Source organism: Acinonyx jubatus, chromosome E1 (genome assembly GCF_027475565.1).
Source record: "Acinonyx jubatus isolate Ajub_Pintada_27869175 chromosome E1, VMU_Ajub_asm_v1.0, whole genome shotgun sequence".
Classification (NCBI taxonomy): Eukaryota; Metazoa; Chordata; class Mammalia; order Carnivora; family Felidae; genus Acinonyx; species Acinonyx jubatus.
In genome coordinates, this window is record NC_069397.1 from 20,409,388 (window position 1) to 20,433,371 (window position 23,984).

Consider the following 23,984-nt stretch of genomic DNA (forward strand, 5'->3'; position numbering starts at 1 on the left):
CAAGTCTGTTTGATGGGGATGAGGAGGTGGGGTGCAGAGAGCCTCCGGAAAGGCTGGTATGTGGGAGGGAGGCCAGCCCGACTTCACTGACAGGGGAGAGGAGTCAGGACCGAAGTGCAGAGGGACGGGAAGGCCTCCTTCATGGTTCTTAGGTCTGGGCGGTGTTCTCTTCGAGCCACACGCCTATGGTCCAGGGCAGTGTCGTTCAGACCGCAGGCTGTGACCCATCAATGGTCATGAGATCGTTTAAAGGTTGCGATCAATAGTGTTCAGAGACTTCGAATAGAATGTAAGTGCATACCCTCCATACACTTTGTAAAGGTAAGCGTGGTTGCAGGAGACTTTCCATGGCTACAATCTGTGGGTTTTAACCCGGCAGGCCTGGCCCTTCCCAAAGGCTTTGGGGAGCGAGACCTTAGTAATGGGGGGAAAGGCAGCATCGACTCGGCTGTTTCCACAAGACCAGCTTTTAATATGACCGTGACCGGAAGCACGAATAAATAAACGCCAGAGAAAATGGAGAAACCAAATCAAACCAAACCTCAGAACATCAAAACCCAAATCTGGAGAATGGAACAAAACAGAACAGATCTCTGACAGACAGACAAAACAAGCCCCCACCCCCAGAGAAACAGAATTGGACTGTACAAGCCAGGTCACGAGGACAGCGGGATGACGCAGGTCCCCTGGATGAGCGCTGGAGTCGCCCAGGCCGCCCTGCCTCCACCAGGCGCTGGGACGGGGGTGGGGGTGGCCCCGGTCAGCCCACAGGCCGGCTCGGGCAAAGGGGTTTGTGGGCAGGTTAAGAACCTTCACAAACTACACAGGGACCGGACGTGGCTGAGAGTTCTGAGCTTTTCCTCTTGACCGTGCCGTCGCGATTCCAGCGTGGCCACGGGGTGGCTCTGGGGCTGGAGCCTGGTCCCACTGCAGGACTGCAGAGTGGCCGGCGGAAAGCGCACGGAGGAGAGTCGTGAACAGAGACGGACGAGGGGGTGGCGCCGCGAGCAGTCTCAGCATGCAGGTGCTTTATACATCTGGCAGTGAGATGTGATGGCAGGTTGGTTCTCGGACAGTTCCAGAGTGTGACTCTTTTCTCCTAAGAGGGACGCACAGCGGGGCCCGAGGACGCGTCGTGTCAGACGTGGCCACAGCGAGGTTTTGGCAGATAGTTTGCTATGTGTGCATAGGGGGCTCTTGCTTCCTTCTGTCATCAGGGGCCATCCCACCTGAGCCTGCTGTCCCCTGTCCTGGGTCTTGGGCCTCAAGGTCTGTTTGGGAGGGTGCCGGGTGGTCCATGGGCTGTCAGCAGGCAATCTCCTCCAAGGTCCCCAGGGCCGTCTGCAGGGGCACATTCACAGTGTGGCTGATGGTTTCAGAGTGGTTTGGCATCGTGTCACAAGTGCTCTGGAGGCAAGGAGATAGGGGGTGCTGATATTCATTCTGCAAAATGTTGTCATGATGCCCCTGGCAGCCCAGCCTAGGCCCTGGGAACTGTGGCCCCTGCTTGTGGGCTCTCCCAGGGCACCACGGCCCCTGCCCCAGACATCTCAGGGGCTGGCTTGCTGTCGCGGGGCCTGAGGCTGGAGGGGCCTCGCTGCCTTCAGGATCCTCACCATTGCCCACTTAGGTGCCCCCAGCGTAGGGACCGGGTGCCCTGGTGATGGGGTTTAGCAGCTGCCCCGATGTGTCACCGAAAGCTACTTCTGAGTGCTCTCTAACTCCGAGGCAGGAGCATGTCCCCTCCTGTCCTCCTCCTGGGGTCCTCCCTTGAGGCCTTTCTGGGTAGAGGAGGACCAGGCTGGGGGCACGGGGTGCCAATTGCTGAGGCCTAGGAGGAAGTGGGGAGGCCCCCAACCAGCCAGAACCAGAGTAGTCACGGCTCCCCAGTGGACCTTTAGGGTTAGGCTGGCCCCTGGCAGTCTCGGGTCCCTGGACAGGGTGGGGCTGGGGGGCCTTGAGCTTTCCCAGTGACTCCCATGCCGCGGAGGGCTGGAGGCTGGGAGGGATGGGAGCAGAGAGATAGCAGCCAGGAGGCTGTGCCAAGAATGTGGGGGAGATCTGATGAGGACGGGGCTGCGGTGGGGGGAGGTGACAGAGGCTGAGCACTTACTGTAAATTAGGCACTGCTGACTGCTTTACAGGCATGGTCCCACTTAATGCAAATGACAAGTCCCTGAGGTGCCTGTGACTCGACAGGTGCTCAGGGAGGTAACCCACCTGCCCTCAGGCACTGAGCTGGGAAGCAGGGACCTGAGTGCCGATCCCCGGCCCCTTCCACGCTGCCTTCCCCTCAACAGACACTGGTTTCTATTCAACAGAGGCTGCAGGGGCCCGGGAGAACCTAAGCAGAGATTTTTCGCCCGGGAGATGGGTAGAGACATGGCATCTGGAGCAGAAACGGGGGTCTCCTGGGGGGAAGGGGCTGGGATCACTTTGGATTTGCTGACTCCAGGGGGGTGGTGGCTGCCTCAAGGGCCTGGCATTCTCAGGGCGAAGTCTCAACCGGGAAAAGCCAGAGATACCTGTACCAGGCAGCTGAGGCCAGAGCCTGGGAGCAGACTGAGTTTGGGAAGGAGAGCACACAGCCATAAGAGGTGGGGCCTCGCTGGCCGCTCGAGGGAAGAGAGGCAGAGTAGGACGGCGGTCAGGGGGGCTCTGCGTCCAGCTCTGCCATTCATCGCCTGGGTGACCTTGACCTTTTAGGCCTCAACTGCCTCAAATACAAAATGGAGAGAACAGACCTTTCTCCAGGGTAACTGCACAGCTGAAGGACAGGGTACGCTTATGGCCTGCAGCATGGAGCCTGACGCGTACTTGGCACGCACTAGGAGGCGGTTACGTGGGTAACAACCTCACGGGGCCCCGAGCTCTGCGTCCCCTTCTGAAGGAGTAAAGCGCCAGTGACGTCCTCACTTGCACCTTGACACCCTGAGAGTAAGGGAGCGGAGCCTCCCTGCTTCCCCCAAGGCACACGATGAGAACTGTAAGGCTCCAGCCCTGGAGAAGCTAGACTGGGCCAGGTATTGGCTACATCCATGGCTTGCTATCAGGCTCTGGATGGGTGTCAGAGAGAGCCCCGGGCTCCGTGGGAGTGTCCTTGGACAACCTGAGTTAAGGCGTGTCTCCCCCGCCCAGGCCCTGACATCTGGTCTCATGCAGCCCCACAAAAGCAGAGAATAGAGCAACCTAGAGCACACAGGCTGCTCTTACCACGTTCTCGTCGTGGCTCCCTTCGTCCTCTTCTTTACCAAGCAAGTCTAAGAGCTTCTCTTTGATCAGCTGCAAGAAAATCAGGACAGGGTTGGTCAGGTAGAGCGACGAGCTCTGGGAGCCCCTGCCCAATCTTTTGGCTGAAGCGAGGTTTTGGTGCAGGAGGTAGATCCTGGAGGAGGTCACAGGAGGCCCCTTCTGGCACGGGGACCGTTTTCTCTTGTGGAAGGAGCGTGTGGATGAGCAGCCTGGGAGCCCCTTTCTGAGGCTGGGCCTGGGGGAGGAGATTACCAATCACTTTCCAGGCCTGAGAGCCCCACTGTTCGTAAGACCAGGGCCCCCCCTGAGTTCATAACATTCGATTCCTAGCAACGAGGGGCAGTTATTAAACATGTTACTTGGCAGGATGCAATTTCTGTAACTTTATAACAACTCTTCCCCAAAATTAATAAGCAAAGCAGAATGAGATCTGGCCGTGGGTGACTTGGGTTTGGGGAACAAGGTCACCATGCCGGGAGGGGGAATGTGGCACTCCAGAGGACCCTGGTACTCGGGGTCCTCCAGCTCCCCACTATGGTCCCTAAGGGCCTTTGGCCAAGGATGGCCCTCTCTGGGAGGCAGGACACTGCTGTGCCGGCTCTTCTTGCTGGAGCAAAACTCTGGTGGCCCTGGGGACACTGAGGAACCCCCTTAGGAATTCTGGAGACACTGGAGCCAGCCCAGCTCTGGAGGACGCAGGGGAGACGGGGTGGGAAGGGAAGGCTGAGGAGCAAAGGAATTCTCAGAGCCAGAAGCCGCTGTCTATTGTTTGAGATGCTTTCAGAGGCTCTGTTCCAGCTGCCTTTTGAGGGGACATCTCTGGCTGTGAACAGCCAGAAATGGCCTATGTGCCTTTGTTCCTGCTTCCTCAGAATTGATGAAGTCGTCAGGAAATGCCGCTTCTCTAAGCCTGCCTGCACCAGGATAGGCACTACTCAGGTGACGGGCCACCCAGAGGGCCCATGTGGGCATGCGTGTGTGTGTGTGTGTGTGTGTGTGTGTGTGTCTGCTGGGTGAACGTAGTATATATGTGTGTGTGTGTATTTACGAGTGGTACCAGGGTGTGTGGGTGGTGTGTGTGTGGGGGGGGTATGTGTGTGCATGTGCTGTGAGTGTGTGGGTGCAGACACACATACGTATGAAGCCACCACAGCTGGTCTTGCGTGGGAGGGGCTCAGAGCTGGCCTCAGTTCTGGCTCTTCTCCTTCTCGATGCTTCCTCTCCCTTCCTGCAAGTGTGGACAGCCCACGGATCTCCCAGCTGCCTGGGGATAGGACTGTGGCTTCTATCTCTCTTGGACCCACCCCCTCCTCCCTGCCTAGGACTTGGTGATAGACAGTATTTGCGGACAGGGAGGAGAAAGTGGGTTCTGGGTGGAAAGAGGCCACCCTCTCCCCCATGCATCAGGGTAGGATGAGAGTATCAGCATACGGTCATTTCCCCACGAACAACCCCAGTCTTACCTCGTAAATATAATCAAAGAGCTCTAGTATTGTAAGGATACTAGCACCAATAAACAGTCCCATCTGACCACCAATATCACCTGGAGAGAGAGAAAAGGTCAAAGATTTGGCTTTACTCATGGCCCTTCTAGGAAGGAGTGAACAGAACTCAGAAACCAGACCTCCCTCCACGGGGAGCCTGGGCCTTAGGTAGGTCAGGCCCTGGACAACTCCCTCCCTCATTGCACAGCACCCAGTGTGGATGGGAATTAACCCAAATGCTTACTGGAGGGCCTACTGTAAGACCTCACAGGCTAATGGGCTTATTCAATTACCTTCAGAACCACACTCAAAGCCTCGCTTTGTCTCTGGGCTGGGAATAGAGACAAGAAGTGTGTGGTCTTGGCCTGGGGACAGGACAATGGAGCCCAAGACTCATGTGTCAGGTGCCTTGGGCGTGGGTCTCGGAAACAATGGCACAAGAGACCTTCCTACCCTCCCAATCATGAAGAGGCCCACAGGGCCAACTCAAGGCACCTCTCACCTTTGGGATAAGGTCATAGGAAGCATTCCCCTAACTCCCCCACCTCAAAGTAAATGCTCAATTTGGTCTTTTCCTAGAGTAGATGTTCTTGCTGGGGGGTATATAGGCCCCATTGACCAAAGTGTTTCTTGACTGGTCTTCAGGTCCCCCCCAGTGTAGATACCTGGACATGCCCCAAGTCTATAAAATCAGAATCTCTGATTCTGGGGTCTGGAAGTCAGGATTCTTAAATTCCCAGGGGATTCTCTAACCCACCAGGGTCTGAGAACAACTCTCCTGTGGGAGTTGTGGACAGTTGGAGACCCTTTGGAAATGAATGCAAAACATTACATGGGTGTACCTGGGCATTTGTACTGGGAGAGTCCCTATTTGAGAAGCTATTATCAGATCCCCAAGGATCCCCCCCAAAGTCCAAATGCTTGGCTCTGGAAGTCAACGTGGTCGAATAGAGGGCTCAGAGTATCTGCGTTTGGAGAGTGGCCACCAGCCTGCTGTGTGGTTTTGATAACCCCTGACCTTCTCAGTAGCTTTGCCTTCAAAGGACATTTGGTGGTGGAGGGGAGTGGAGGAGAGAACTGTGAGGTTCTTGCCAGCTGGAGCCTCTGAGACCGTTAGCTGCTGGGCTAGGCGGGGAGAGCGCTGGGAAAGGGGGTGCACCGGGCTGACCTCGTGGTCTGAGAACTTTCTGTTGGCCACATCTGCCCTCTCTGATTACAATCCCTGATTATGGCTGAGTGGGGTCGGACAACCACAGTCCCAGGTGAGCAGGCAGAGAGGGCAGGAAGGGGGCTCTTCCTGGGTGGGCTTGGAGCTGGGCTCCAACGGTTCCCCTCACTCCTCTCCCCCCTGCCCTCTCTGATGCCCTTCGTGGGGACATTACTGGGGAGTGGGTTCTTACAGGTGTTCATGTCAGGTGTGAGGTGCGTGTTTGCACATGTGTGCAGTGTGTGTGAGTGTGGGTTATGTGCCAGGGTCCTCTGCGTGTGCACATGCTTGTTTAGTAGAAGAAGCATGTCTGGCTGTCGATGGCTTCACGCAGGTGGCTATTTACGTCTAGGGTGGGGACCCTGAGTGTGTCTAAGTGTGTGTGAGTGCGGCTTTGTGGGGGTGGGCATAGTGTGTTTGAGTGTGCGGAACCTGTGTGAGCATGTGTGTGCATACGGACAGGTGTGTGTGATGAGTCTGTGGGTCTGTGCCACCGTGCACCGGTGTGCGTGGTTCAGCATGGTGTGCGTGTGTGTGCGCTTTGGGGCGGGGTGTGCTGTGTGTGGATGAGTGCCTGTGCGGTGTGCGCTGGGGTGAGGGCGGGCTGTGCAGCGGTGAGGGAAGGGCCCAACGGGCTTGGGGACTGAGTGCTTGCGAGCGGCACGCACTCTTGTCACGGGAGGCACAGATGGCAGCATGATTTCTCAGCAGGCTATTCTGGGTGGGAACAAGATGCTGGGAACATCTCATCCTCATATCAGATGCAGAGATGAGCTATCTTTTCTGACAGATTCAGAGCTCAGGCCCTTCTCAGTGTGTGTGTGTGTGTGTGTGTGTGTGTGTGTGTAAGACAGAGAGAGAGAGTGAGAGCGAGCGAGAGAGAGAGCGAGCTGTGAGCCTATATGGGGGGATGGGGAGAGCCCTGTCTTGAGTTCTCTTTAGGAAATGAAAGAGAGGGATGCCTGGGTGGCTTGTTGGTTAAGCGTCAGACTGTTGATCTCGGCTCAGGTCGTGATCTCAGTTTGTGAGTTTGAGCCCCACATCGGGCTCTGCGCTGATGGCGTGGAGCCTGCTTGGGATTCTGTCTCTCCTTCTCTCTGCCCCTCCCCCGCTTGTACGCACACTTTCTCTTTCTCTCTCAAAAAAAGATAAAAAAAGAAATGAGGTGACAGAGGCAGGGTGAAGTGGGTCTACATGTCTGGAGCATGACCTCTACCTCCGGCCCAGGACATTAGAGTCTTGGCTTAGTCCCTTTTGGCCGCAACAGCGTCTGAGACCCAAATGACAGCCACCTTAACCCAACTGGGTCCCAGCTGTGGCTCAGTCCCCAGTCGCCTGGGAGAGGTGCAGAAATGCTCACATGGTGCCTGGAATCACCAGCAGGGGCCCTGGGTCTCTGGCATGGTGACTGTCCAGGTACCAGAAACTATTCTTTATGGACCTTCTGTGGGCTGAGGCTTTACCCCGGCTAACCATCACAATGAACTCATCAAGCAGCTTTATTAGACCCATTTCACAGATGAGGGGCCTGACGTCCAGTGAGTGAGGCCACTTGCCCACATTCTCGGAGCTGGTATGCAGTAGTCTTTGGCTCTGAACCTCTATACTTCCCTCTACACCTGCCACCCACCTTCCCTAGGATACCACTCTCTGTCCAACTCACAGGGACAACAGCGGCTAATTCTCCTTGTAGGGACAGCATCATGTCCTCTCTTGAGAGTGAGCTGGAGTTGGGAGAAGGACCCAAGGCACAGGTCTTTCAACTGACCACCCCCAGGGGTTTTGTGAGTTTGGCGGGGGGGCAGGGTTGAACGGAACTCCCTGCATCCGTTATTTGGCGGTGCGGCCAGGGGAGCTGATGTGAACTTGAGTGGGGGCGGCAGTCAGGTTTGTAGACATCTGGGGATGTGTGACCCTTCTTTTGTGTTTGACAAAGGACTCTCAATCCAGGGGAGACATCTGGCCCCAGTGCTGCCATGTTGCTTTCCAGTCCCACACTCACACTCACTGCCTGGGGACCACCCAAAGCTCAGCCTTCCCTCCATTGGACAGCGCTTTTCCCGCTGCGGCCCCGGGACTGTCACTCCAACCTGGGGGCAGAAGACCGCAGAGTCCAACGGGGCAGCCCTGGGAAGGCCCTGAGAGACCTTTCAGCTCACTTGCATCACTGTGTCAATGGGGAAGCTGAGGCTTAAATTGGGGCATGAGCTGAGCCTAAAACCTCCGCCACACCGGAGGCCTTCCCATTCTGGGACAGAGGGCGTAATTAGCACATTGAGAGTGCTGTCTGCCTGCCTACCCCCTGCCCACTCCCCCTCACTCCCCGCCATGACGTGTGGAAATTTGTGCAACGGACACCGACATACCGAGTAAGGCAGCAACTTCATATGCCTTCTTCTGTTCAATCGTCTCATAATTGAGCGCTTCAAAAAATATATCCAGAACGAGGATGTTCTCTCTGCAGAGGGAATATCCAGTACCATACACGGTGAGGACCATCGGGATCCACGCAGGCCATCCAACCCAGCTTTCCCATTGACAGAGGGAGGGGCTGAGGCCCAGGAAAATGAAACCACCAGCCCAAAGTTAGAGCTGGTCAGCGACAGAGCTGACCTTGGAACCAAGAGCCCTGACCCCCAGCCCAGTGCTCTGGAGGCACATATCAGCTGTTCCTCTTTGGGACAGCTTTCCACGAGTCCTACCTGGCCTCCAGGTCTCTGGGCCCTCACAGGGTCTTCCTGGCTCCCCACCTGCAGGTGAGTTCAGCACTCTCTTGACAAGCTCTTCACTCTCTTGCCTTGCTTGCCCCAGCTGACCTCCCGGGTGGCCTCTACCCACTCCCGAGAGCCCCCCGCCATGCTCCTACTTGGATTTATAACAAGGTTGTCCTAGTGGGACGCCCGTGCGCTCACACTGCCAAATCAGCTGCCAGGCTCAGGGAGGAACAAATCTATATCTGGCCGGGGGGTTCCCTTTTCCTCTTTTAGGCAGGTGTGTTAACAAGACGCATCTTGGCAGGAAAAGTCATCGCTGCTGGCAGAACGTCGGCTCAGCAGCAGGGCCTGGCACCTCCTTTTCTCCATCTCCTGCGACGCTGGTCACAGTGGCCTCGGTGCCCCTTGTTTGCAACCGGCTGAGCCAGAGCTGCCCCGGGATGGGCTCTGGTGGCCGTGTGGCAGGAGGGAGCGGCTGGTGAGAGAGAAGCAAATCCTCCTCTTCATGCAGGGCTCCCCGAGGCGCCGTTCAAAGTAAGTGTCACCATCGCTTGCCTGGGTGATGACAACTGCCTCCTACCAGGCCGCCTCCCTTTCTTCTGGCTTCCCTTCTGTCCTCCACACTGCCCCCTGAAGGATCTTTCTAAAACTGCTAGAAAACATTACAATTCAGGGACGCCTGGGTGACTCCTTTGGTTGAGCGGCTGACTCTTGGTTTTGGCTCAGGTCATGATCTCACGGTGTATGAGTTTGAGCCCCGAGTCAGGCTCTGTGCTGACAGTGAGGAGCCTGCTTGGGGCTCGCTCTCTCTCTCTCTCTCTCTCTCTCTCCCTCTCTCTCTGCTCCTCCCCTGCGTGTGCTCTCTCAAAATAAATAAATAAAACGTTAAAAATAATTACATTTCAGTTCCTCTGTCACCCAGGCTACATTTAAAATGCTCACTAGCCACATGCGGTTAGTGGCTCCCTTGTTGGTCCTCGGAGATACACAATCTGTGCTTCTGCCGTCATGGCAGAAAGTTCTGTTGCAGAGCAGTGGTCTAAAATACACGGTTGAGGCTGTCACCTACTTGAAGCTCATCAGAGGCCCCCTCCTCTTTTTGGATAAAATCCACTCCCTGTCCCCCAGGGAGACGAAGCCCTCTTGCTCTGACACATCTACCTGTCCCAGCTCCCTCTGGCCATTCTCTTGTCTGCCCTATGCCTGGGACACCTCTGCTCCCAAGACTTCCATTCATTTATTCTGTTAAAAGACATTTTTTTGAATGCCAGCTCTGTGCCAGACCCTCCACAGCAGCAAACACAAGGAAAGGCTGCAGCCTTCAGGGGGCTTTCCGTTTAGTGGGGCACACACACACGAGAACATGGAAATGACACCCTTAGGTGAATGCCACAAAGGAAAACACCAGAGTGCTTGGACAGAGATTGAAAAGGAGGAGAACTAATTTAGCTGTGTGAGATGACCTTGAAATGGAGACCTGCACAATGAGGAACCAGGTGGGTAAAGTGCGAGAGGAAAAGCATTCTGGGTGGAGGGAATGAAATGTGCAAGCCTGCCTGGGAAACTCCTACACATCCTCTTAAACAAGATCGCTGAAGCTGGGGCACGTGACTGGCTCAGTACATTAAGCACATTAAGTACATTAAGCTTCCGACTCCTTTGTATTTTTGTGTTTAAATTTTTTTTTACGTTTTTATTTTATTTTTGAGAGAGAGAGAGAGAGAGAGAGAGAGGCAGAGAGAGAGGGAGACACAGAATCTGAAGCAGGCTCCAGGCTCTGAGCTGTCAGCACAGAGTGGAACTCATGGGCCACGAGATCATGACCTGAGCTGAAGTTGGACACTTAACCAACTGAGCCACCCAGGCGCCCCCAAGCTTCTGACTCTTGACTTCCACTCAGGTCATGATCTCACAGTTGGGGAATTCAAACCCCACATCAGATTCCATGACTCTGACAGCACGGAACCTGCTTGATATTTTGTCTCTCCCTCTCTCTCTCTCTGCCCCTCCCCCGCTCGCTTTCTCTGTCTCTCTCCCTCAAAATAAAGAAATAAACTTAAAAAAAATCTCTGAAGCTTTCCTTGAGGGCAACCCCATGTGAGGTGCAGTCAACCAGCCTCCCTTCCTGCCTGTATCAGCCTGTAAAGCATTCAGACGTTCGCTCCTCTCTCAAGACTGTTAAGCTCCTTAAAGGCTGGGGGAGGGGCTGCTTCTTAATCATCTTTGTCTTCACTTTCTGAGTCGTAAACACAGAGCTTGGCACACGGCCGAGGGGCAGTTCAGTTCTGCCAAACGGAGCTTCCCTCTGCCCTCCTCCTCGACTGCCCCCAGTTTCTCCTGGGTCCATCCCTTCTCCCTCTGCCTACCGGTGCCCACTGAGCTTACGAGATATATTTTTCTGATTTGTTGAATTTCTTCTCGAGGTACTTGGCTGACGTCTTGCTGGGGATCTTCACCATGGACAGCTCTTTGTTGTAGCGGGTCAGGTTGCAGGGTGTCCTGCAGAGACAGTAATTACTGTCCTTCTCCGCCAGCAGACCTGCGGGGGAGAGGGGGGCGGGGCTTAGTCAGCTGTGGGGGCGGGGCCCCCGGGTTCCAGCCGCTGGGGAGGTGCGGGTGCGGAAGCCGGGAGGAGGGGCCATCCCCGGGAAGTGAGGGGCGGGGCTGTGGAGATGAGGGGAGCTGGGCTTTGGCTATAGATTGGTGAGGGTGTGAGCGCTCATGAAAAGTGCCCACTCTATGTGTCTCTCTTGGTCCTGTTCTCCTTCCACTTCCTTTATTGTTATGTTGTCCTTTAAAAATTGTTGAAAGGCACCACTTTTGGAGAATGGGTTCCACAGGAGTCCTGGCCCCTTCAGCTTCCCAGAGCCTTCTCTGCTCCTAGCCTCAGTGTTCTCATCCACAAAGTGGGCCTCCCGTCACGGGCAAACATGAGAGAACATTTTATCTAAAACCCAGGGCTCAGTGGTATTCCCTCTGAGGCTCCTTCCTAGCCAGAGCCTGCCTCCGGTGCCTGCTGGGGTAGGGTGCAGGCAAAGATTCTCAGTTCCTGTCCCTAGAAGCAACCTCCCGCATCTTTTCTGCTCCTGTCTTCCACCTAGGAAGGGGTGGCTAAAGATACCACTTCCTTCCCTCCGTCTCTCTGATCATGGCAGTGTTACCCACGGGATTCCATACTCCAAGGAGAGATGTCTTTGTACACATCTTTCACTCTTCTCTAAGGCCGGCGCCTCCCCCCCACGATCAGTCCTTCTGGAAGCATCTGGACACAGGAGTCCACAGCTGTCCTAGCTTAGCTCCAGCAAGTGCAGCTGCTGAACGAACTTGAGTCCCTATGATTTAAACATGCTCTCTGCTCGTCTTGATCATAGACCACTTCCCAGGTGCAGAGAGAGGCAGGCAGGTGGAGTGAGTCTAGATTTGGGGTTGTGGCTCGTTTGTCGGATCTCCTGCACCTGAAGTTTTCCAGTGGGGGATTCCAGCAGTTATTCCAACCCACGAGCACCCAGCCAGAGGAGGAGGAGGGGGAAATGCACAGCAGCTGCCCCTTTCCCCCTCCCCTACCTCCTTCGGTGCCCACCCGGATGTCTACTGTTCATTCATCCTCTCTCCATCTCTGTCCCTTCCTCTGTGCTCCCCAGTGCTCTCCATTCCCCTGAAACCCACCCCTTCTCTACCGCACCTCTCTACTTCCTCTCACTCCCCCAGTGCCTTGCCAGCCCTCATCTGCCTGCATCAGTTTCCTCCCCTCCCTGGCTCCTGCCTCGTCTCCACCTTCCTCTCCAGCTCCTACAGTGCCGAAGCCCCAGCCAGCCTCTCCTCCCCACCTCCGGTGCCCCTTCCGCCCTATCTCTCCCACACCCAGAACATCTCTGAGGTCTCAAGCTCAGCTCCCACTCCCTTTGTCCCCCAGTACTGACCTAGGGCAGGCTCTGCGCACTCCTTGTGCTGCTCAGGAGTACAGAAAGGGGCATCCCCTGCAAAGAAGAGACACAAGGAGACGTACTCAGGCAGCAACCCCTCCCTCCTGGGCTGGGGAAAGGGAATGCATCCTGCAACCGGGGAGGAGCAGCAGTCCCCCAGCAGTCAGAAGGGAATCACCCATAAGAGCTGGGGGCAAGTGGGGGCGCGGTGTTACCCAGAGCCAGGGGATTAGGTCTGCTCTGCTCTGGGAGCTTGGGCAGGTGAATATAGGGTCTGCCTAGCTAACTTCTCCCAGATTGCTGTGCTGGCCCAACTAGCTCAGGTGGGTGACAGGTGAGAAAGCCTTGGTGGCTGAAAGTAGAGACTGGCAGAAAGCACCTCTACCTCCAGGCACACATCTTCGCCTTTAACTCACACGGTACCTCCGGAAATAGGAAATACTGTGTCTGTTTCACCCCTGAGAGTCTTGAGGTTAAAGTATCCTGCCTTCCCAGGACATCAGAGCTAGCAGTGATGGAGATGGGTTTTGAATACACTGGTCTGACCAGTCTGACCCCGAGGCCAGGGCCACACCTCTGCTGTCTGTGAACAAGCCCCACTTTGTAAGTTTCTTGCCCTTAATTCGGTAACAGAGATGCCAGTAAGAATGTCATGGGTAGAATGGTTAAAACCTCTACTGCTTGCTTTTGGCTCAGGTTCCATGGGGGAACCTTACTGGCTGGTGATCCAGTCTGAGCATCAGGCAGGTAACATTCACCAGTGCTGTATCCTTCTCTATGGTCTCTCAGTAGAAATCCAGACAGCCCCCCCCCGCCAAAACCCGGCCCGGCCTTTTTTTTTCCTGGTGCTAAAATTAAACCTACCACAATGTCCTTTCCTTACTATTTCCCTAAACACCCTTTTCAAGAGCTGAGAGCTGGTATGCTTCCTTCTTTCCAACAATAACAATGTAACTGGTGTTTCTCTTTTTGCTCTGTCTTCTGGGAAGCTCAGAGGCAATTTTAAAGATCAACAATTATACAATTAGATTTCTAGAAAAAATTACTGATTACTGATGAAAGAGTTTAGCTAGAAGCTAAATCTGAGCATTGGTTATAAAAGAAAACAACTGATAATGAGTTAAATGTCTGATATAAGGATTTAGTTAAATAAACTTAAATAAAGTATGATATGGCTATGAAATGGTAGCCATTGAATAGGATAGCAAAGCTCCCAACACATAGTAGATCATCAGTCAATACTACTTTTGGTTCCTCTCCGCATGTGCTAATAAAATGACCACTGACTTTTGCACTTTTATATTTTAGCCTAATTTTATCCTCCTAACAACTAATGATTGTATTTTAGAGATAATGAAGGTAAGAACAGAGAGATTTAGTAACTTGGGCCAGGTCACACAGCAGATAAGTGGAGGAATCTGAATTAGAAGCCAAGGTCCCTTCCTCCCAGCTTGTCATCCTTCCTTCTCTGCTGCGAAACCAAACTCTTCATGCTTGAATTAGCCCTCACGCCATGCCCCCTCCCCTGCCCCCCCCCACCCCTCGTGCTCCTGCCTCTGATTAGCTGACTACCTCTAATAAGATGGCTACATGCACTGTTAGTCTGACACCAGAAATATCAGCACATGCGCATCTATTTGCCAGCTGAGGGACTTTTGCCTCATCTGAAAGAGTGCTAGACATTTGGATGCGAGAAGGAAACCATCTGGATGAAAGCAACAGACACCTGGATGTTTGAACCGGTGCCACACCAGGATTCAAGAATTGCAAGGGCTCCAATACCTGGACACTGAACCCTAGGAGGTAGGAGCAGCAAACAATTCACAAGCACGTTGAGCACCGGCAGGAGCATTCTTTAAACATCTGGACACTTCTGGACACCAGGATGCTGCCCTGGTTGCTAGACTGGTTGTTTCCATCTGCCGTCCGCGTGTTTGGGACCCAGTACTGGCCTTTCCCAGAACAGCATCCCTGTGGGTCCTCATGGAGCGGGTACAGTGGTTCCCGCTAGGGTGAGAAGTGCACAGAAGGTCTCAGGCTGTCCCTTGGCACTGACCTGGCATGTGCACCATACGACAATTGCAATTCTCCACGATGTAGCGCGTCTCACAGTCGATCCGACAGGCGGTGATGCTGTAAACAGGAAAGAAGTCGAGCCCCATCTCTGAGGATCGGCACTCACCCCACGGTGGGGGCAGGTATGTGAGCTGCAAGACAGGAAGGTGGGGCCAGCAGTCAGCCCTGGAGGTTCAGCATCGACAGCCTTAATAGCGCATTCACTTACTTATTCAATCAACCAACGATTACTGACCATCTGCTACAGGACAATCTAGCTCCATTGACCTCATAGGCTTTCCACGTCTGCCTCCAATACTCATTTTCCTATCTCGTATAACCTTCTCATAAAGGCCAATCTCGAAGTCTCTTACATTTGCCATGTGTCTTTCTACCTCCATACTTTGTCATCTCCAAACTCTTGGAATGGCCCAACTAAATTCTACCTTCTTGGCTGGGAACATTGGGACCCCCAGACCTAGACTTGGGGGCCAGAACCTTCAGAGGGTCCAGGAAGAAATGGCATAATCAATGTTATTTACGATCTGTGGCCCAGACTAGAGCACTCCTCCTGTGTCATGCTATGGATGAACTCCTTTGGGGAAAATGTCCTTATTCTCAGAGGTCCAATGTCCATAGAATGCTGTCATGCCTATGGTATATGCCTGTTGGGACTGGGGAAGGTGAAGGGCGAGGGAAATGAATGGCTGTGAGCACTTATGTGTGAAGCCCCGAACTAAATCCTTTATATTTATCTTTTATATTTAATTGGAGAAAAAAAATGCAACAAAATGCATGTTTTTGGAGCACAGTTCAACAAATTCTAAAAAATGTATACACTTGACTGGGGTGCCTGGGTGGCTCAGTTGGTTGAGTGTCCGACTTTGGCTCAGGTCATGATCTCACGGTCTGTGAGTTCAAGCCCCGTGTCAGGCTCTATGCTGACAGCTCAGAGCCTGGAGCCTGCTTTGGATTCTGTGTGTGTGTCTCTCTCTGCCCCTCCCCTGCTCTCTCTCTCTCAAGTAAATAAACATTAAAATTTTTTTTTAAAAAATGTATACACTTGTGAACCTACCACTTAAATCAAGACCTAAGACATTTAAAAAAAAGTTTACTTATTTATTTTGAGAGAGAGTGTGTGCACACGTGTGAGCAGGGGAGGGGCAGAGAGAAAAAATTCTAAGCAGGTCCTGCACTATCAGTATAGAGCCGGACATGGGGTTTGATGCCAACCATGAGATCATGACCTGAGCCAAAATCAAGAGTCAGTTGCTCAACCTACTGAGCCATCCAGGCACCGTAAGACCCAAGACATTGAAAATCACTCCACAGAATTCCTTCCTCTCCCTTTCCAATCCACCCCCACCCATCCACCCAGCCAATCTCTGTTACGGATTCTACCACCATAGGTTGGCTTTGGCTGTTCTCAACCTTCATGTAAATGAGAACCTACAGAGTATTCTTTTGTGTCTGGCTTCTTTGGCTCAACATAATGTTTTTGAGATTTATCCACACGGTTGTGTGCCTTAGTTCATTTTTTTTTTTTTTTAAATTGCTGAATGGTTTCCCAGTGTATAAATATACCACAATCTGTATCCATTCACCTGATGACGGGCCCTTGGATTGTTTCCAGTTTTTGGTAATTATGAAAAAGTCCCTGTTAACATTTATGGACAAGTCAGTTCAGTTTTTGGACACATACTTTCATTTCTCTTGGGTAACCGGCTAGGAGGATAGCTGGTTTGTTAAATAGGTCTTGGGGTAACTTTTTATATGAAACGGTGAAACTGTTATCCACAGTGCTAGTACGGTCTTTCATTACCACCAGGAGCATATGAGAGTTCCAGTTATGCTGTACCCTTGCCAAATCTTGATTTTGTCCACATTTCTAATTTTAGACATTCATGTAGGGGTATAGTTATACCTCATTGTTGTTTCTATTTGTGGCTTTCTGCTGATTGATGATCTTGAGTGCAATTTTATGTGCTAATTGGCCATTCATATATTATCTTTTGTGACAGGTCTTTTCAAGTCTTTTGCCCATTAAAACAACTTGCTTACTTTTTACTTTTATTATTAAGCTGTAAGAGTTCTCCATATGTTCTGGATACAAGTCCCCTGTCAGATAGCATGTACTGAGAATATTTTCTCTCTACCTCCCATAGTTTGTGGCTGACTTTTCATTTTTTTAATGGTGTGTATTTTTCCTACTTTTAAAAATCCCTCATTAAGATGTCATTTACAAATAATAAAATGTCTCAACTTTAATGGACAATTTAATGAATTTTTACAAGCGTGTACACCCTGGTAACAAGCATTCCAATCAAGATACGGAGCATCTCCATTAACCCCCCAAAGTCCCCTCCCCAGCCCTCAGGCCATCACCGATCTGCTTTCTGTCATAAATTGGCTTTGCCTGGTCTAGGATTTTATATAAATAGAAGTGTACAGCATGCACCCTTTTGTGTCTGGCTTCTTTCTCTCAGCAGAATGTTTCCAAGATTCATTCATGCTCATGCATGTCTCAGTAGTTCATTCCTTTTTATTGCTGAATTTTACTTCTTCCTTTCTGGTCTTTATTTTTTATTTCTTTTTCTTGCTTCAGCGCATTGGCCAGAAACTGTATATTGTGTAATGTTGGAAAAAACTGAAGGGAGAAGATATCCTTACCTTGTTCCTGATCATAGGAGGAAAGGGTTCATTACTTCATTATTAAATGTGTTAGGTATATATATATATATATATATATATATATATATATATATATATATTTTTTTTTTTTTTTTTTTCCCTAGAGGCCCTTGTCAGATTGAGAAAGTTCTCTCCTGTTTCTAGTTTGCTGAGCACTTTTACCTTTACTGGGTATTGAGTTTTGACAAATGTGTGTCCTGTTTCTACTGAGATGATCACATGATTTTCCTCCTTTGTTCTGTTAATATGGTGAATGATACGGATTGATCTGTAGATGCTGAACCCACCTTGCATTTCTGGCACAAGCCCCACTTGGTCATGGTTTATTTATTATCCTCTTTATATTGTTGCTGTATTTAACCTACTAATGTCTTGTGGAAGATTTCTGTGTCTATGCTCATGAATGATATTGTATTTAATTTGCTTTTCTTGTGATGTCTCAGTTAGGTTTGGTATTGTGGTTATGCTAACTTCATAAACAAAATTATAAATTGTTTCCTTTCCTCTTTCTCTATTTTCTCAGTTTGTATAGGCTTGGTATCATTCCTGTCCTAAATGTGAAGCCATCTGGACTTGGTGATGGTGTGTGTGTGTGATGATTTTTAATTATGAATTCAATTCCTTTAGTGGATTTAGAGACATTCAGACTTCCCATTTCTTCTTGTGGTGGTTCTGTTGTGCTGTTTTCCAAGGAATTTGTCCATTTCATCTAAGTTGTTGAATTTATTAGCATTAGTTGTGTATAATATTCTTATCACTTTTTAAATGTCTGAAAAATTGGTAGTAACGTCCTGTCTTTCGTTTCTGATATTAGTAACTGGTGTTATCTCTTTCCTTGTTGTTTTTGATTTCTAATTTAATTATGCTTTGATCAGGAAACATACTATCCATGTTCCTTTAAAATTTACTGAGATTGAGTTACAGTGCAGAGTATGGTATATCTTGGTGAATGTTTCATGTGCACTTGAAAAGCATGTGTATTCTGTAATAGTTGGTGTAGGTGTTTTATAAAAGGCAATTAGGTCAAGTTGTTGGATAGTGTTGCTCCAATCTTCTATAGTTTTACTGAGTTTTTGTCTAGTTATTCATCAATTGCTGAGAGAGAAGTGTTCAACTCTCTAACTAGGACTATAGATTTGTCCATGTTTCCCTTTAGGGCTATTTTTGCCCCTTGTGTTTTTGAAACTTACCATGAGGCACCTACACATTTAAGATCATGATATCTTCTTGAGGGATTGATTCTGTTATCATTGTGAAATAACTCTCTTTATCTCATGCAATATATTTGTCTTGAGGTTTACTTTGTATAAGATAGTCATACCAGCTTTCTTATACTTACTGTTTATCTTTTCCCATTCTTTAATTTTTTTTGGTCCACCTTTTGCTTTTAGCCCATCAGAATATTTTTATATTTAAGGTACACTTCCTGTAAACAGCCTATTTGAGTACTGCTGTTTTACCTTGACAATCTCTGTGTTTTAATTGGAGGGTTTAATGCATTTACATTTAATAGTATTTTTGATACAGTTAAGTTGAAGTCTACTATCTTGCTCTTTGTTTCCTTTTTGTCCCCACTGCTATTTCTTCCTTTGTTCTACCTTCCTTGACTCCTTTTGGGGTAACTGAGTATTGTTTTAGGTGATCATTCCATCTCCTCAATTGGCTTTTGATTTATACCTCTTTGTATTATTATTTTTTTAACTTGTTGCTCTAGGATTTACAGTTTTCATTCTTATCAGAATCTATCTTGAATTAATATAATACCACTCCACATATAATTCTATTTCCATCCCTTCCTGTCCTTTATGCTATTGCTGTCATATATTTTACTATTACATCTGTTATAAACACCATGGTAGGTACACTGTTACTATTTATGCCTTAAGGATCCCATTAATTTTCAAAGAAGTTAAGAAAAAAAGAAAACATTTTATATTTACCCACATGTATATCATTTTCCCTGTTCACCATTCTTTTGTGTAGATCTGAATTTCCATTTGCTATCATTTCTCTTCAGGCAGAAGAACTTTCTTTATTATTTCTTTTAGTATGAGTTCACTTGTGGTAAATGGTGTCCATTTTCATTTATCTGTAAGAAGTGTTAATTTTGTCTTTATTTTTGAAACATATTTTGGCCATGTGTAGAATTCCAGCTTGTAATGTGTTTCCCCCCCCAACCATTTCAAGGGTATTCCACCATCTTCTGGCCTGTTTTTGATGAGAAATCAGTCATAATTTTTTCATTGCTCCTCTCTATGTATTATGCCTCTTCTCTCCTGATTACTTTTAAGATGTTGTTGCTGTTGTTGTTGTTGTTGTTGTTGTTGTTGTTGTTTTAGGATTTTAACTACATCATACCAGATGTGGTTTACTTTGTATTTATCCTGCTTGGGGATCACTGAGGTTCCTGAATCTGTGGAATGATATTTTTGAACAAAATTGAAAAATTTTTAGCCAATATTTCTTCAATTATTTTTCTCCTCCATTCTTTGTCTCTCTTCTTTCTGGGATCCTATTTATATGCATGCTGGTTTGCTTGGTACTGTTTCACAAATCATGGGTAGAACTCTGTTCACTTTTATCAGTCTTTTTTCTTCCTCTTTGTGTCTCATTTGAATAATTTTTATTAACCTGCCTTCAAGTTTGGTGTTCATTTATTGTTTTCTATCTAATCTTCTCATAATACCATCCAATATTTTTAAAATTTCAGGTAATTGTATATTTTAGGTGTAGGTTGGTATGTCATTTTTTTTAATTAAAAAATTTTTTTTAATGTTTATTTTTTGGGGGGGGAGAGAGAGACAGAGTATGAACATGGTAGGGGCAGAGAGAGACACACACAGGGTCTGAAGCAGGCTCCAGGCTCTGAGCTGTCAGCATAGAGCCATACACGGGGCTTGAACTCATGAACTGTGAGATCATGACCTGAGCTGAAGTCGGTGCTTAACCAACTGAGCCACCCAGGCACCCCTAATTTTTTTTTAATGTTTATTTATTTTTGAGAGAGAGAGAGAGAGAGAGAGCGCATGAGTGGGGGAGGGGCAGAGAGAGAGAGAGAGACAGAGAGAGACAGAATCTGAAGCAGGCTCCAGGCTCTGAGCTGTAAGCACAGAGCCTGATGTGTGGCTTGAACTCACAGACTGTGAGATTATGACCTGAGCCAAAGTCAGATGCTCAACCAATTGAGCCACCCAGTCCCAAGGTGTAGGTTGACATTTACAAAAAGTTTTCATATCTTGCCTAAAAGTTTCTGTAATAGTTTAACATGCTTAACATTGTTATTTTATTTTTATATACTTAAAAAATATTTATTTATTTATTTATTTATTTAGAGAGCAGGAGAGGGGCAGAGAGAGAGGGAGAGAGAATCCCAAACAGATTCTGTGCTGTCAGTGCAGAGCCCAACATGGGGCTTGATCTCATGAACTGTGAGATCATGACCTGAGCTGAAATCAAGAGTAGGACACTTAACCAGCTGAGACTCCCAGGAGCCCCTAACATGTTTATTATTGTTATTTTATTTTTATTATTAAATTTTTAAAAATGTTTGTTTATTTTTGAGAGAGAGAGAGAGAGAGAGTTGGAGGGGAGAGAGAGAGAGAGATTGAGAGAGGGAGATACAGAATCAGAAGCTGGCTCCCGGCTCCGAGCGGTCAGCACAGAGCCTGACATGGGGCTTGAACTCACAAACTGTGAGATCATGACCTGAGCTGAAGTCAGATGCTCAACGGACTGAGCCACCCAGGTGCCCCATATTATTGTTATTTTAAAGTTACTGTTTCTAATTCCAACACGGGCTATATGCGGATCTGTTTCTACTGGTTGTTTATTTTTCTTTTCATATTTTCCCTCTTTTTTTTTCATATGTCTAGTAATTTTTGATTATATATAGGGGACATAACCCTTTAAAAATTTTTTTTAATGTTTATTTGTTTTTGAGAGAGACGGAGCATGAATGGGGGAAGAGGGGAGAGAGAGAGAGAGAGAGAGAGGGAGACACAGAATCTAGAACAGGTTCCAGGCTCTGAGCTGTCAGCACAGAGCGTGATGTGGGGCTCAAACCCGGGAACGGTGAGATAAGGACCTAGGCCGAAATCAGACACTTAACCGACTGAGTCACCCAGGTGCCCCTGGACATAACCCTTTTTTTAAAAAAAAATTTTTTTTTTAACGTTTATTTATTTTTGAGACAGAGAGAGACAGAGCATGAATGGGGGAGGGGCAGAGAGAGAGGGAGGCACAGAATCTGAAGCAGGCTCCAGGCTCTGAGCCATCAGCCCAGAGCCCGACGCAGGGCTCGAACTCGCGGACCGTGAGATTGTGACCTGAGCGGAAGTCGGATGCTTAACCGACTGAGCCACCCAGGCGCCCCGACATAACCCTTTTTTAATTGTATCCTGGATGTTGCGAATAACTCTTTCTAGTGACTCTGGGTCAGTTGTCTTCCTCTGAATAGTATTGAGTTTTGTTCTAACAGGCAGTTAAATCAATGGTGAATCACTGGTTTTGTTTGGTCTTAGAAGGACTATTTAGGCTCTGTTTACGGATGGGCATATTTTAGTTTTGCCCTTGATTCTGGACTATGTCCTTTGTCTTGGGATGTGATCTTAACTCCTGCAGAATGACTCATCTGGCATTTCAGTGGCAAGTGTGAGGTATTTATGAAGTCTCTCCAACTTGGTTGTACTTGGATATCAAGTCTGTCTCCCCTCAGTGGCAGCTGCTGAAGTTACTGCCCATTTCTTTCAACTACTGTTTTTCTCCCGAGCTTCTGGGAGTCCCTCCTTATCTGTATGAAGTTCGAAGTTCAGTCCAGGACTTTAGGGAGGTTTATGTAAAAATGTGGGGGCTCCCCATCTGGGGCCCCTCCTTTCTAGGATTTCTTTTCCCAATTTTTGGCCTTTCAGGCAACCCTAAATTCTGACTTCTGACTCCTTAACTTAATGGCTGCTGTCTCCTGCTCGACCTCTATCCCCAGGATTCCCTTAGAACTTGGCGTGCCTTCACGGGGAGGTCAGGTAAATAAATGTGTCCTTCACTCAGTGTGGTTCCCTTCCTTCAAAGGCTGTGTAGCCTCCCGTTTCTGCCTGCTGTTAGTCTCTCTCCAGTGCCATCAAATAGTTTGTGCAGGGTTTATAATTGCTATTTCCGGGAGAGTTTGTCTGATATAAGCTACTCCCCCATTACTGAGAACCAAAAGCTTCTGTACTTATTTCATGTAACATTCACAGGACTCCTTTGAGGTAGATGTTTCCATTCTCATTTGATTAATGAGAAACTTGAGTATCAGAAGGTTAAGTAGCCTGTCCAAGATCACAAACCTAATCAGTGGCAGAGCCAGCAGATGGACCTGGGAATTTCTGACTCCAGCCTTGTGCTTATCACACTACACTGCCTCTCCAGGGGCTCGAGAAGGGCTGTAGGAAGGGCTGTACGTGGCTGTAGGAAGGGAGACACGCTCCAAGGAGGACTTTTCAGAGCGTTTCTCTTCCTTTTTATCTAACGGTTCTTTTCTTCATTCTTCCTCATGGTTTGCTTTACTCTTTCATCTTTGGAGCTCATGAGTTGACCAGGATTTTTCACAAATTTCTTGTATGACCTTGGAAAAGTCGCTGCTCTCCACTGGACCTTAGTTTTCTCATCTGTAAATAGGGAAGTTTGGCGGGGTAGGGGGTATCCTATGATTAGAATGGATTGGATCCTCTATGTTGCTCAATATTGGATCATTAAACACACAAACTGGCTTTGGGAGAAATGAATCATGCCTTTTGGCAAGGCTGGGGGTCTTAAAATGATGTAAATTCACTTTGGAGGGGGAGCTCATTTCTTTGTCTTCTATTAAAACAGGTGCCCACGATGGGCGCACCAGGAATGTGGCTGGTGAAGCTCTGATGGTGAGGATCCAAAGTTTGTTCAGGGTCAGCCACTTCCCTTTTATCGCAGAGGTCATGTCCCGGATGCCCCTGCTACCCTGCTGTGGCTGGTTCGTTATCTGTTCTGTCAGCTTTCCTGAAGCCTCACACACAGTAGCTGGAAAATCACAGCATGTAAAGCATCAACTCTTGCTTACCAATGAGTGTCTGAAAGCGGGTTGGAGTATTTGTTTATCCTGGGCAAGCAAAGCCTCAGGGGGACCCTGAAGCACTGTCTTCAGATATCTGAATGGCTGTCTCAGGGAAGAATGAGATTTGTTTTCTGGCTTCCCAAGGGAAAGATAGACACAAGAATAGTTGTAATAAAGGAAGTGGATGATGGTAACGTTTATGCCTGCTGCAAGCACCGTGGTAGGCACATTACATGCCTTACTTAATTTAATCCCAAAGAAGGATTGGGGTACCTGGGTGGCTCCTGTCGGTGAAGTGTAAGGGTCTGACTTCAGCTCAGGTCATGATCTTACAGTTCATGGGTTCGAGACCCGCTGCTGGCTCTGTGCTGACAGCTCAGAGCCTGGAGCCTGCTTCAGATTCTGTGTCTCCCTCTCTCTCTGCCCCTCCCCTGCTTGTGCTCTGTCTTTCTCTCTCCCTTAAAAATAAATAAACATTAAAAAAATTTTAAAAAAAGGAAGGATAAATTCTGGCTCAATTTTCTAACCTCCTGTACAATTCAACAATAAAATTACCGCCTTGAGAGTGAGTTCCCCATCATGAGGGGTGTTCAA

General features: G+C 49.0%; 1 protein-coding gene across 1 annotated transcript in view; it reads right to left on the reverse strand.

The window, feature by feature from the left end:
- Positions 1-451: 451 nt before the first annotated feature.
- Positions 452-23,984, reverse strand: part of ASIC2 (acid sensing ion channel subunit 2) — a 266,102-nt gene continuing 242,569 nt past the window's right edge. Inside the window, exons 4-10 of the mRNA XM_027034388.2 lie at positions 14,637-14,787; positions 12,578-12,634; positions 11,043-11,196; positions 8,310-8,401; positions 4,716-4,795; positions 3,214-3,282; positions 452-1,407 (exon numbers count right to left, since the gene is read on the reverse strand). Of these exons, the coding sequence (XP_026890189.1) occupies positions 1,306-1,407; positions 3,214-3,282; positions 4,716-4,795; positions 8,310-8,401; positions 11,043-11,196; positions 12,578-12,634; positions 14,637-14,787 (705 nt within the window). The 3' untranslated portion in view covers positions 452-1,305. The remainder of the gene's footprint in view (positions 1,408-3,213; positions 3,283-4,715; positions 4,796-8,309; positions 8,402-11,042; positions 11,197-12,577; positions 12,635-14,636; positions 14,788-23,984) is intronic.